The 12,940-nt window shown below is 41.0% G+C and overlaps 1 protein-coding gene across 13 annotated transcripts in view; it reads right to left on the reverse strand.

The window, feature by feature from the left end:
* Positions 1 to 12,940, reverse strand: part of CELF2 (CUGBP, Elav-like family member 2) — a 383,288-nt gene that overhangs the window by 130,086 nt on the left and 240,262 nt on the right. For 12 of the 13 annotated variants that reach the window (XM_014949080.1, XM_014949074.1, XM_014949070.1 and 9 more), the window contains one exon: positions 3,683 to 3,879. In XM_014949080.1, coding sequence (XP_014804566.1) covers positions 3,683 to 3,879 — 197 coding nt within the window. Of the gene's footprint in view, positions 1 to 3,682; positions 3,880 to 4,054; positions 4,205 to 12,940 lie in introns of those variants that run through there. The other variant, XM_014949081.1, reaches the window with a different exon arrangement.

A 12,940-nucleotide genomic window follows, 5' to 3' on the forward strand; every position in this document is an offset into this window, starting at 1 on the left:
CTTGCTTCAGCACTCGGGCTCCAAAACAAGAGCAGCCAAGGAAATCTTTCCGGCTTAGGAGAACAGTGGGGAAGAAGAGAGATCTTGGTGGCAGTGGATACCGCCTTCGCATAGAGCTCGCTGTATTTGAGGTATTACAGAAGCTCTCTTTAACAACTACTCGGAAAAAAAAAAAGTCATTTATCCACCCAGAATAAATTACATAAAGGGAGCAAGCTAGATTGGGAACAGAGAGGGCTGATCTGCCGAGACTTCGAATCCCCTTAGCCCCTAGAAGCTGAAAGTGCCATTTATTTCAGTGTTACAGGATTCCCTGCCTTTTTTGTTTGGTTGGTTTGTTTGTTTTTTTTTTTATCTTATTTTATTTAGTTTACCTAATCCCCTGGATTTCTCTTGTTGCAGAAAGAGGAAAAAGCCTTACAAAACAACAGGGGATAAACACAAAGTCAAATTACTTTCCTGAGCTCTTTCACACATCCAGAAAAACCTGAAGAACTGGAAGGAATGAGGACAGAGGATATTCCAGCCATCACCCATTGAAATGTAGCCATTTCTGCAGTTCCCAATTAATAAAGCCAAGTTTCAACACTTGCATTAACAGCAATATATCTGTGGAAGGAAGATGGCTTTCCTCTAGTTTTCCAAAGTGAGTAAAACTTGGCTTTCTACCTGTCGTCTTCCTCCAGCTTCAGCCTCGTGGAGCTGGCAAGTAGCACAAAAAAGGGGGAAAGACGTTAACTAGGCCGTTTGTCGTTGGAGGGTATGAAAGACAGTCTTAATAACAGCAGGAGAGAGAGAAGCAGCCTATGATTATTTTTGACAGAATCGGGAGAGACTCAGATTGCAGCTTCATAAACAGTTCATCAGAGAAAAATTGTGTCCAAATTGGAGAGGCCCCTTTGGCCAAGCTAAGAGAAATACACAGCCCTTGTCTGGTAAGAGAGATCTTTCAAAAATCAAAATGCCTTTCTTCAAAGAACAAAACCAAACTGTCAATCCCCCTGTCCACCCCCCGCCATGGTGTAGTAACATCAACTTGCATTTTTGTTGTTGCAATTCATGGCTTGCAGAATATTTAGAGAAAACTTCTGGGTGATATCAGCCTGTGAGTGTTCTGCACAACACACGGCCACGACCACGCAACGAAGAAAAATGGACTTTTTCTGGCATCAACTGACCACAAAGTCCTCTTGATGCAAAACTGGAGGTGATGCAGCAGGCAGGAAACTGCTTCCCATTACCCCAACCCATGCAGCTCAAATAAAATAAAAATGATTATTTCGTGTGGGTGTTCACACAGAAAGAGAGCGCGCACCTCAACCACACCTCCGAACAAGAAGTCAAAACTCAGCTTCGTTATTAAATGCCAATTAGACAGCACAGGCCAAGTATTTCTCACACATTGTGATGACAACAAGACTACCAGACATTTTTCAGGGCAATTTGTTTGTTTGTTTCTAAGATTCTTAACAATCTCTCACACAGAATTCTTTGTGCTACCGGATTAAGAAAAATAAAGATCATTGCTAGTCAAGAGATAAACCACAAGAAACTCAAGAGGTTTCTACATCTAGTGACCTTACTGGCACACTCAGCCAGGAGGAAGGATAGAGCCAGCATGCAGACACACTCCTCCAAAGCCTACAAAGGAAAAGTTGACCACCAGAGGAGCTTGTTGCTGTGTCAGGGAAATATAAGTCTGAAGGTTCTTCTGTCTTTTGTAAGGATTAATTTCATTTACTCATTAAAACACAATGCCTGAAGTGACATGAAAGCGTCGTCTCTGCGTGGCTGAAAAGAGTCCAAGCAAAAAAAAACCAACCACCAATCCACCAACCATCTTTCAAAAAGAATATTGAACATGGGGACTACAAGCCTTCATAATTAGGCTACAACGATTTGCATGACCTGTGCTTAATCCTTATGCCTCCCAGCTGCCAGACAGACAGGTACAGTAGAATGGAAAACACTACAGAAAGGGGAATCAATGGCTTTCTTCTGTCTAACCACAGTATCATTCTCACTTCATTTACTGCTTAGTGGGAAGGCATTTCTGTGGCCCGGGAATCAGCTCTTTCTAAATGGACGAGTCTCAAAGTTCAGCATTTTAGTGGTTTAAACTAAGTAGGAGTTTGCTCATCCATAGCGGCCTGGACTGCAGAAAATCCAGTTGCTTGACCTCTTAATGCTGTCTTCTATCCAGCATTACAAGAAAAAGACACTTGGTGAGGGCTCTGCGCTAACGTAGCAGGGGGCTACGTGCTACAATCCATCAGTCCTGGGGAACGGAGGGAGCTGGAAGCAGAACTACACTGAAACACTCCAACCAAAACCACCTTCTGCTTCTGAAGGGAAAGAGCCATCTAGCACGGGGACTTGATTAGCGGTGTGGTGAGATCAACCCCCTCCCTGTCATTGGCACCAAGTCCTTCAACCAGAAGTGATGTATGCAAGCAACCCAAAATGAACTAATACCACTCATGGCACAAGCCTGCTTATGTTGGGACAGCAAAGAAGAGGCCACCAAGAAGCTCCTCTGCCCCATACCAGGGCAAGGTGGAATGTTGAGCCTTGGCAGAGCTTTGCACAACAGCCCCCGCAGTGGTGCCGCCTCAGGCCACAGCAATCACCTCTCACTCCACTGGAAATCTCAAGCGAGGGCTGTTTTGCACCGTTAGTTCGCTGTTAGCCCACAAAATCATTTTCTGATGTTCTCCCTAGCATGTGCGCTTTAAAGGTTTTTTAGAAGCAGTGGCAGGAGTGCAGTAAGAATGAATAAATATCTAGTAACCTTGCAGCCAGGCACACATGCAAATCTAGTTATGCCTGGGGGCTGCACTAATTATTTGTAATGCTTGCAACGCTCTCCTATTCCAAACCTGAAGAACTCAAAGCATAAATGAAAGTATGCAGACATTTATGGAGAAAAATGCATTCCATGAACCAAAATATTCACTTTCAGTCTATGTGTAAGCATATGTTATACTTACATAGCTATAATACACAGAATTCTCACGTGCCTAAATGTGCACAGACACACAGTTAAAGAAAGCAATACAGTTAAGGACAAATACTTTACATGTGTATGGAAAAAAGACAGGAAGGAAAACCAACTCTTTCTTTTTGAAAAATACCAGTGCCAAAAAATCAATCCTTTAACATGACCACAGAAAAGAAATCAGATGTTGGAAAAAAGGTAGGGCGACTCTATTTTTAACTTTTACTGCCTCTGGAGCAATGACGTAGCAAGAGCCCACTGCAATCCTTTCTCCCCTTCTGTATCCTGAAAATTATTCCCACCTGGGGTGCAAAGAGAGGAAAAGAAAGGAAGTAGAAAATTTTATTTTTCACAGTCTAATCCTGGGAAAGTGACCGCTCAGGTTTCCATGTCTCTCAGCAATAATAATTTAAACAAGGACAGCAATCTTTTGTTATTTTTTGCACAGTTGGAATGCACGCTTCCAGATAACAGACATTTAAACTGCAATTTAAGAAGAGGAGGAAGACAGAAATCGATAGGTATTCAGGAGCCCTCTCCTCCTAGGACTGCTGCATAGCTCAACACAGTGTGCTTCAAAACAGACTGCCCAGATGCAAACCTCTTTGGAAACCCTGAAGGCAAGCAAGATCATCGGAGAAAAAAAAAAACAAACTGAAAGCAAAGAGAGCACAACTACTGTACCTTTACTTTGGGGAGGGTTCTGACTTCTGTCTCGGAGAACATTAATCTGGTAGACAGCTCCATAAGGCTCAAAAAGTTCTTTTAACTCTTTTTCCGACCATGAACGGGGAATCTGTCCAACAAACATCTTAATGGCATCTGGGTCTGGTTGGTCTGAATGATCCAAAGCTCCATTCATCTTGTTAGCTGTGCCGTTACTAGAAAGTGGAAAAGGAGATTAAAAAGAGAAGGCAAGTTAGGAGACTACGCAGTTTTCATGTGTGCTAGATGCAGAAGATGATGTCAATTGGCACAAGGCAGGCAAAGAAAAAAAAAAAAAATCGGTATTTAATTAATAGCATAAGTATTATGAACAAAAAACAATGCGATTACATTTTTCATTGAGTCTGGTTTTCTCTGCAGGCTGCTGCTTAATGTCATTATATAAGAAGAGAGCGGCACAAGGCGAACCGGGACTTTTGCATGTTAAAGCAGAGGATAGTTGCAAATAAGTGCAGATTTCTCTCCATGGCTGTTGTAAACAGAACTGCAGCGAATTCTCACTAAACTGGCTACTGGCAGGAATAAGGCAGTGTGTGTGTGTGTTTTGTAATAAAGTCACATGAAAGGAATATGAAACATTTGGCAATCTGTCAGATGACTAATGCAAGATGCCAGCGATGAATTTGCAGATTGTGTGAAGCATCCATGTGTGCATCAAATTAGTATGATATTGCCTAGAATGGAAAACACTCCAGCTACGCGGCTGGTTGCTGCTGATTAGTTGCCTATGCTCTTTAAAAAGGAAAAGCAGGCTGGAGAGCTCCAGTTTAAAGCACATTGTTTATTGCACCCTGGCATTTAAAAAAAAAAAAAAAAAAAAAAAAAAAGAAAAAAACCCCACAAAACAAAACCAAAAAACTTTTGTAATCACTCAAAAGTATACTACCATAAATAATGATTCCATGTAGGAAAAGTAATTGTGATGATTTCCTGAGAGGCACTGTAATAGTGAGTTGTTTCATGAATAGCTGCAATTCACAGCCCGCAAGGGTTTAAAAAACTGTTTCTTCTTCGATAAAGCCAAGATTCCTGTAGCTCTGTATCTAAACAGGAAGCAGCTCTATTCCAAGATGAAAATTATTACTACCTAAAGGAACTGCCTTTTTTTGAAACATAAAATAAAATGAAGGATTTGCCAAATATAGTGATTCTGGCAAGTTGGAATGAAACAATGAAAAACAGCAGAAGTTGGTTTTGTTTGAGGGTTTGTTTTTGTTTTCATTCCTCCTACCGTGGTGTGGACAAGGAGACAGCTGCAACTTGATGCAGAGTATATTAGGTGAGAGTCCTGAACACCCTGCAACACCTCTACCAGTCAAAACAAGCACTCAGGTCTGTCTAACCAAACACAGTGGCTCAGGCCAATAATGAAGCTGTGATTTACTTGCATTTATCAATAAAAAAAAAAAAAAAAAAAAAGCACAATTCAAAAGGAGAAGGCAGTGGCAAAATCGCCTACTTTGTTGCCAAAATTAAAATGCTGCTTCAAAAAGCTTTTCTCCCCCAAAAAAGGACATGAAATTTTTGAAATTTTTCACACCCTGTAAATTGTTACCCTATCTGATCTCCAGATGTACATCTAAGCTCCAAACAACCACACACTTTTGCAAGGGAAAAGAACTTAGTAACAAAAAATAACCTGCTCTGTGAGACGAATGACACATGGTTTAGGAAGAGTTGCACTCTTATACGGAAAACAAATCATTGTAAATACTGAACAAAAGTAAAAATGCAACACCAACAGCCCTCCCCCCCTAATGTCATTATTGATAATTAAGGACAGCAATTTCAACTAATTACTTGGCTAGAAATTGCCTAAGTGATGATAATTTTTGGATGCTTCAGTTTCAAGAAAGAACACTAATGAGACATGACTTTTAGAGCGTTCCCCCCATCTTTCCACCAGGGAAAGGGGGGAAACAGCCCATGTTCAGCAATGTCAGAAGTTGATCACTGCAGAATTCAGGCATTTCAGAGCCACCTGCCACTTTCAAAAAACTTGGCTTTAATTACAATTTCTCTGTTTGATGACTGTTCAGGAGAGAATGCCCACAGGATGACTTAGAAGAGCTCAAAATCTGCACAACCAGATGAAAATCGTATTTTACACGTGAAGAATATCTAAGAGTGGCAACAAAAAACCCAACCCTGTGTAATTCCCCTGTCTCACAGCTGTAACCTGTGCAAAGACAAATTATTTAGTTTCACATGTTTCATCTCCTTTAAAGCATAATTCACCTGAACACATTAGTATGCCCGTATTAACCTTAGCATTTTCCTTGCTTACAGCAGGAAGGAGCAAGTTAAATTAAAGGCGCATTTTAAACCAACCTCAAGAAGTTTGATCATCACTTGTGAAGTGTCTCCAACACGGATCACCAGACAACAGGATTTATCACAATCATTTATTAGACAAAATTCTTACTGATTCTAGTGGGAGTCTTGCCTAAGTAAGAGACTGAATGATTTGGTCCAACCTTTCTTGTTTCTCTTGTCTTACATATGTTCTTTGTTTGGAAGATGTTCTACAGGTCACAAGCACACTTAAAAACTGCATTTTCCAGACATACATAACATTTAAGCCAAACCAAACCAACCAACCAAAGAATCACCCACTCGAAATCTCCAAGAAACAGAAAAAACCCAATTGACTCACTTGAATGACACTCCACATTAAAAACTTTCAAGACTATCATGGAGACTTTACACAACACGCCTCTAGAATGATTTCTTTCCAATTCCTATTCCTTTATGTAAAACCCAACCTGTTAAACAATATCCCTTGTGGAGAGGATGAAAAATTCCTGACCTGTAGCTTAAAATAACTAAGGAAAATGCTTCCCCATTATTCTGGACCTGCAAACACAAGAATATGTAGAAGCTCAGCTGTGCAGCCACCAGATTTGCCCTGGATTCAATCAACTCTTCTCTTTCAGAAATCGGCTTCACTTTTCACTTCATTTATTCTCTACATTGTTTACATTAAAAAATGAATTGAGTTCATTTTTAAATTACGCCCTTCATCTGTTCTCTCTGTTGCCTCCCTTCTTTAAGAAATCCATACACAATTGCTGCTTTAGCCCAAAATTACAACAATAAAGGTCATATTTAGTTAAAAATAACAAGTTTATTCCTTTGTTTTTTTCTTTTACACAAACCACCTCTACCACTAAGAACACCACAATTTCCATTGCTAACAAGCCAATTTTCAGGAAACCACAAACCCGAACACCTCTGTTTTCTCAGGTTAATGACCCCATTAGCATCAAGTTCCTGCTCTGAGCTACAGGTTTAGGCACAGGCCAAGATCTCTTCCAATTCCATGAAATGCTTAGGGCCTTTCTTTACTTTGGTGGAGCTGAAGTCAAATTAAATTGATCATACTCCTTAAATGCTTTATTGGATAACGACAGTTAAAGGCTCACACTCCAGGCACAGGCTATCGTATGCTGGGATGCAAAGCTCCGGGGTACAGGTTTTGACACTCGCTGCCTGAATTAAGTTGGGCAAGTCATTTGAACTTCTCCAGACTAAATTCCACCATCCACTGACAGCACTGACAATCCACTAACTCCTGAAGATTTAGGAAAAAACCAAACATAACTTAGAGTTTTCTTTATAATCCCTTTCTACCACAAGGTAGGGGTTTCAGTGAGCCCCCAGCATGTTGAGGGGTTGATAGGCAAGGTCAGTCTGCAGGGAGGGCACCCATTTCTACAAGCACAGCTGGGTTCTCTTCTAAATTGCATTTCCTTTGACTTCAGTGCAAACAAAGGCTCTTGAACACCTCAGAGGAGGAATCCCACCCTTGCTGTCAGAGTTTTGAGGAGTGCGTGAGTGCTGTCACAGCAATGGCACATGCAGTAGCATCCTCACCCAGCTTTGGCAGTAGCCAGAGGACTATGGCTAATGCAGACAAACTGAAGCAGCACGCTGGTTTTGGCTGGGGTTAAACCATGACAACAAGTGAATAAAACAACAGAGAGATAACAGCGCAACACCTCCTCCAATTTTACAGATTCTATTCATCTGATCCCTGCAGCATACTTGACGATTCCACTGAGGAACACAACCATACACAGCTCACCTGCCTGATGGTTCAGTTGTCACAGAGCTTGTCGGGTCAATACAAAATCCAGGCAAATATTATCGTTCCCTCACAAATAACCTCTGCTAAAGATAAATTCCGTTATCCTCTCCCAACCTTCGTTTTCACTCAATGGATGTTACTGCTCTGCACTAAGACCTCATAGTTGCCAACAGCTGCTGAGTTTTTGTTACTTCTCTTCACCAACCCTATGGTTCTCAGAGGAAGTGGCTCTTCTCTTCCCCCATCTTGCCCTCCTGCTCTACCCAAGAAATAACAAGGCAAAAGAGAAACCATATGTGAAACCTTCCAAGAGGAGGCAAAGCAATCCTTATGAAAGCTTAGGACTATTTCTTGAACGCATGAGCTACAGAGATAGCTGTGTCTAAGGGACACTAATGAGAATGGGATCCCTTGACAATTACTGTCATTACCCAAATGATGACATGCATTTAAAAAAAGAAAAAAAAAAAAAAAAAAAAAAAAATTATAAGGCTTGTAGTCTCTACACAGCAGCAATCCTTTCCTCCCTGGCCAATTTAGCCCACTGGACTCAGGGGTGACCCAGCACATCATCTTCACTGACAAGGTGTCATCTATATCATAGAGAGCAGCCCAAGGGCAGAGATTAAGCCACTGAGTCGCTGGCTGCTTGTGGTTGCTGCCAGAGCATCCTCTCTCTCAATTTGTGCCAATTTTCCTTCTAATAACCTAACTACCATTCCATCATTTCAGCAAGTTGACAGGGCCACTCTTTGAGGAGCTAGAGATTGTTTTAATATCACTGCTGCTTAAGCAGGAGCACCGGAAAAACCTAGTAGACGCCTTCTCTCTCTCTCCCATTCATGTCTGTAATTACAGCAAGACTGCTAAAAAGTGAACTGACCGCTAAGGAGAGAGAGACAGACTTCAGAAACAAAGTCTGGATTAAAAGGGACTCTCTTAAATTCGTGACTGTTAAGAACATTGGCGTTAATCCACGTTCATTTCCATTAATGAACTAGGTGCCAACCAAGGTGATGAAAAACAGCTGTTAACAGGGACCAAATGGGTTTACACGAGACCCGTTTTTCAAATGTCTTTTTAACCCTGCCCAGAGCCCTTCTCCCTGTTCTGTTCGGGCTCATTCCTGTCTCAACCTTCACCCTATGTTAGTGGTTTTGCCGTGTTGCTGGGGATTTGCCTTTTTCACATTCTGTGGTATAAGACAACGGTGGTATAATGTTCCCGACAAGGGAACATTGAACTCTCTCTAAAAGCCAACATAACAACAAGAACATGAAAACGAACAGGTTCCAAGTATAAAGACTACTAAATCCACCCCAGTGCAGAGGCATTTACAGGCATCAAGGTTTTACAGTGATAAATATTTACACCTGAGCTACTGCCAGGCTATCACACAAGCTGACAAAAGGGACAACACCCGTTTGAAGGGCTCCCAACTGCTGTCAAGAGAGACAAACAAGCATCACCTTACTGTACTTGAGAGATCCTAATTGCTGGTTTACGAGCAAATTTTATCTGGAAGGACCCAAAAGGGCTTTATAAACTCATTGTTTAGAGAGGAATGACTTCATCGTAAGGTGACAGACGGCAGCTGTTTAATGACATGGAGCATTATCGCACAACAATTTCAGCCAGGAAGGGTAGAACAATACCATACCCAATTGAAAACTGCAGGGGGTTGCGATTTATAGACAGAGAATGTAATTACCTAAATTGGATTTGGGCCAGCTAAATAAGGGCCAAAACCTCTGACAAACAAAAAAAAAAGAAGCTGTCCCATATTTTTAAGCCGTAAATGACCAGGTCTCTGTGTTTTTAGGAAAAAAAAAAAAAAAAGGAAGTCATCTCAAGAAGCTTTCTGGCCCATCAGCATTTTCACAGCGCAGCTGCTCAAAAGCAGCTCAAAGGAAAGATGATGTTTCAAAAATCACTAACTGCTCCTGCTGTAGCGTCTTGTACGGTTTTTGGCAGAACGATTAAATACTAATACTAATAATTATTATTAAGTAGCACCTATCCATAACAGCAGTTGCTAAATGAACCTGACATCATGCCCAATGATCAAAGTAGCGCACGGTGGGACGTTCAGTTCTACACATGCAGTGATGTCTACAAAATTATTTTCTCCAGGCTTCCCTGCACCCATCGGTGGGGCTGACAATTGAGTAGCCGTAGGACTTGCAAAGCTGCCATTCTCCTACAGTTGAAGGCCAACTGCAATTGCAGGAGGGGTGAGGAAACTCTGAGCATGCAAAACATCCTCCCTTGCTCCATCTTACAGACCCATGAAGCCTTGAACAAAGAGCTGAGCAATTCTTCATCCAGCCAGCAGAGAGCAACCGCACTTGCACTCACACACACACATTAGCGACAGGAATAATTCTGATGGCTTGTAATACCTGACATCCAACGCTCACATTTTATTCTTCTCAGTAGCTAATAACCCTCAAGTACTCGTGTAAACACTGAATGGTAAATGCAAAGATGCTTTTCTTGTGTTGCTTCCACGTTGGCAGAAATTATCTGTAAAAGCATAATGTTGCCCAAGACAATGGAGTCCTTTTTACTGCCCTGATGATTTAAAATTCAGAGTAATTTTTCTGGTGGAGTCAGTGATGAGCTGTAGCTCGGCTTTGCTAATTCTCTCCCCATATTACATCATACAACCCGTGCCAAACCATTGCTGCTATTGGGGATGCTTGTTTTCTAATTAATTCCATATTTAGTACATGTGATCATTTTAATGCCTTAAATGTAATTTTTAGGTAAGGTGAGGAGGTAGCACCCTGTCACACAGGAAAAAAGATTTGAAAATCTGGGGAAAAAAACCCAAACCTTTTCCTACCTTAAAACATATTTTGACAGGGAATAAATTTGGGCTGGGAGAAGGAACAGCAGAGGGAAGTTATCCTTTAAACAGGTAGGGTCAGGGTGTGTGATACTAAGAGCAATATGAATTGGGAAAAGTACTGAACTATATGCACACTAGAGAAGCATCAGAGGAGGGCTGAGCACATCTGAGATAAAACACATTATTCTTTAGAGGTATAGATGCAGATTCCTCATTAGTATCACAGGAAGAAATCAAGGATACAAAAGGAAATCATAATAAGAGCCATGTTAAAATGCAATTACTCTTTCAGCTCATGGTACATATTAGAGCACACACACTCCTATGTGGTAAGGATTCTTGACTTCCTAAAATCAGCTCTCAGAGTTCTTCTCACCAAAGGAAATGAGAGAGGGTCCATCGCTCCCTGGCCACAACGCCCCCCTGCTCATTCCTAATCATTTGCCTCTGGAGGTGGGTGGTTCTTAAAGTGTTGCCTCTGTGTTGCTGCACCACCTCCATTACAAACCAGTTTGATTTAAGGCTGGGGTTTCAACCTAAACCCAGGATACTCATTGTATATATGTTTAAAACTACCAAATACTGTTATTTTAATGTCCTGCTTTTGGTAATTCTGCCTAGAACCCTACAGTCAACCAACAGAAACTTTGCAAAGCTTTGTCCACCTGCTACATCACACCTTCAAAAAAACTTTACATTCAAATACTTTTTTTTTTTCCTTTTTAAAAAAGATGTCCAATGCATTTCAGACTGTCTCAACTGGTGTATGGACCTATTTTTTATCAAACAAATTATTTTTTAGGCCATGTAGCAGTGCTAAATGATGTGTATGTGCTGTATACAGACACGAGTGGAGTAACTCGTACAAGTTAAAATAGATGTAAACAAGAGAATGAATGAGTGCAGAAGTGAAGGCAACCAGGGAGAGGAAGAAGTTTGGTAATTTTCAAGTCCTCAGTTGTTGAAACCTATTAAATCTCATTGCTAGTTCATCCAATAGTGGAGGCAAACAATTAAACAGGCCATCTGTACAGGTCTGAACTGTGCAGCATCTTTATGTTGATAAAACTGATAATGGTCTATTTTCATTATCTTTAAGGATTTGCCTACACTGGCCTATAGATTTTACTACAGTGAAACTAGTAGAAGCTCCACAGCCAGCGAGAGACACCTTCCATTTAATGGCTGGAGAAACCTAAACCCACCTCACGCCAACCCTAACTGTCCTGAGTTTGTTTCCCCTCTTGTTCAAGTATGAACAAGAATCACAAATTTCTAGGGATACATAATAAGAATGACTAAAATAAGTGCTCGAAAAGGCTATGCATTAACCTCCAGCCTTGTTCTTCCAGGCTTTCCTGTAGGCTCTAGGAACTAATTAGTTCAAGGCTAGATGAAGTCCACTAAGCAATAATGTTCTGCAACACGAAGCTCAGCTTAGGCAACCACCCAATAAGTTGTTTGCTTCCTGAGTAGAATTCGTTCTGTACATTAAATGCTCAAAGAAGACAAGGTCTGTCTTCGTCAGGTGTAAGGTAGGTGCATTTCTAACTCTACGCAGACAAAGTACAATAATAGTCCAATAAATACCTAAGTCATGAATTGTAAATATCTGTTTTCTGTTGGCCAACTCCCAGATGGGCACCTGCACATCTGCTTTTGACCTGGAGAGCTTAGCATTAACAAAGACCTCTAATTTGTAATTTTTCTGTCTCTAAACTGATCGCATTATGGCCGGAGGAGAACCCTGGCAGACCACCACAACTGTGATGGTAACAAGCAACGACTGCAACTTACTCTTCCATTCTTCTTGTGCTCCTCACCCACTTTTTCCTTTGTAATCTCTTTGGGGCAGAGGCTGACCTTTTGCACAAATATCTGTACCGTGTCTCAAAGGATCTCAAACTGCAAAGGGGTTCTCTATACATTACCATAAACTGGACAGTAACAAGAGAGAACGCTCATACACTTGCACAATTATAGTTTTGGAGCACCGACTGATAACAATTTTTCACGTGAAGTTGAGTCTGAAGGAGCAGACTGCTCAGTATTAATGGTGTGGATTATTAATGCCTTGCTTTACTGATTACACATATTTGCAATGAGGCATACTTCTTTCTGTGCGGCAGGAAACATTTATCGGTATTACTTAAAAAAAAAAAAAAAGTATTTGATTACACCCAAATGCTTATACATTTGTGACATGTCAACAACTGAATTAGAACAGTACCAGGCTTTTAAAATTCAGGACACGTAGGACCATCTGTTTTCT

Source organism: Calidris pugnax, unplaced genomic scaffold (genome assembly GCF_001431845.1).
Source record: "Calidris pugnax isolate Ruff unplaced genomic scaffold, ASM143184v1 scaffold125, whole genome shotgun sequence".
In the NCBI taxonomy this organism is placed as follows: Eukaryota; Metazoa; Chordata; class Aves; order Charadriiformes; family Scolopacidae; genus Calidris; species Calidris pugnax.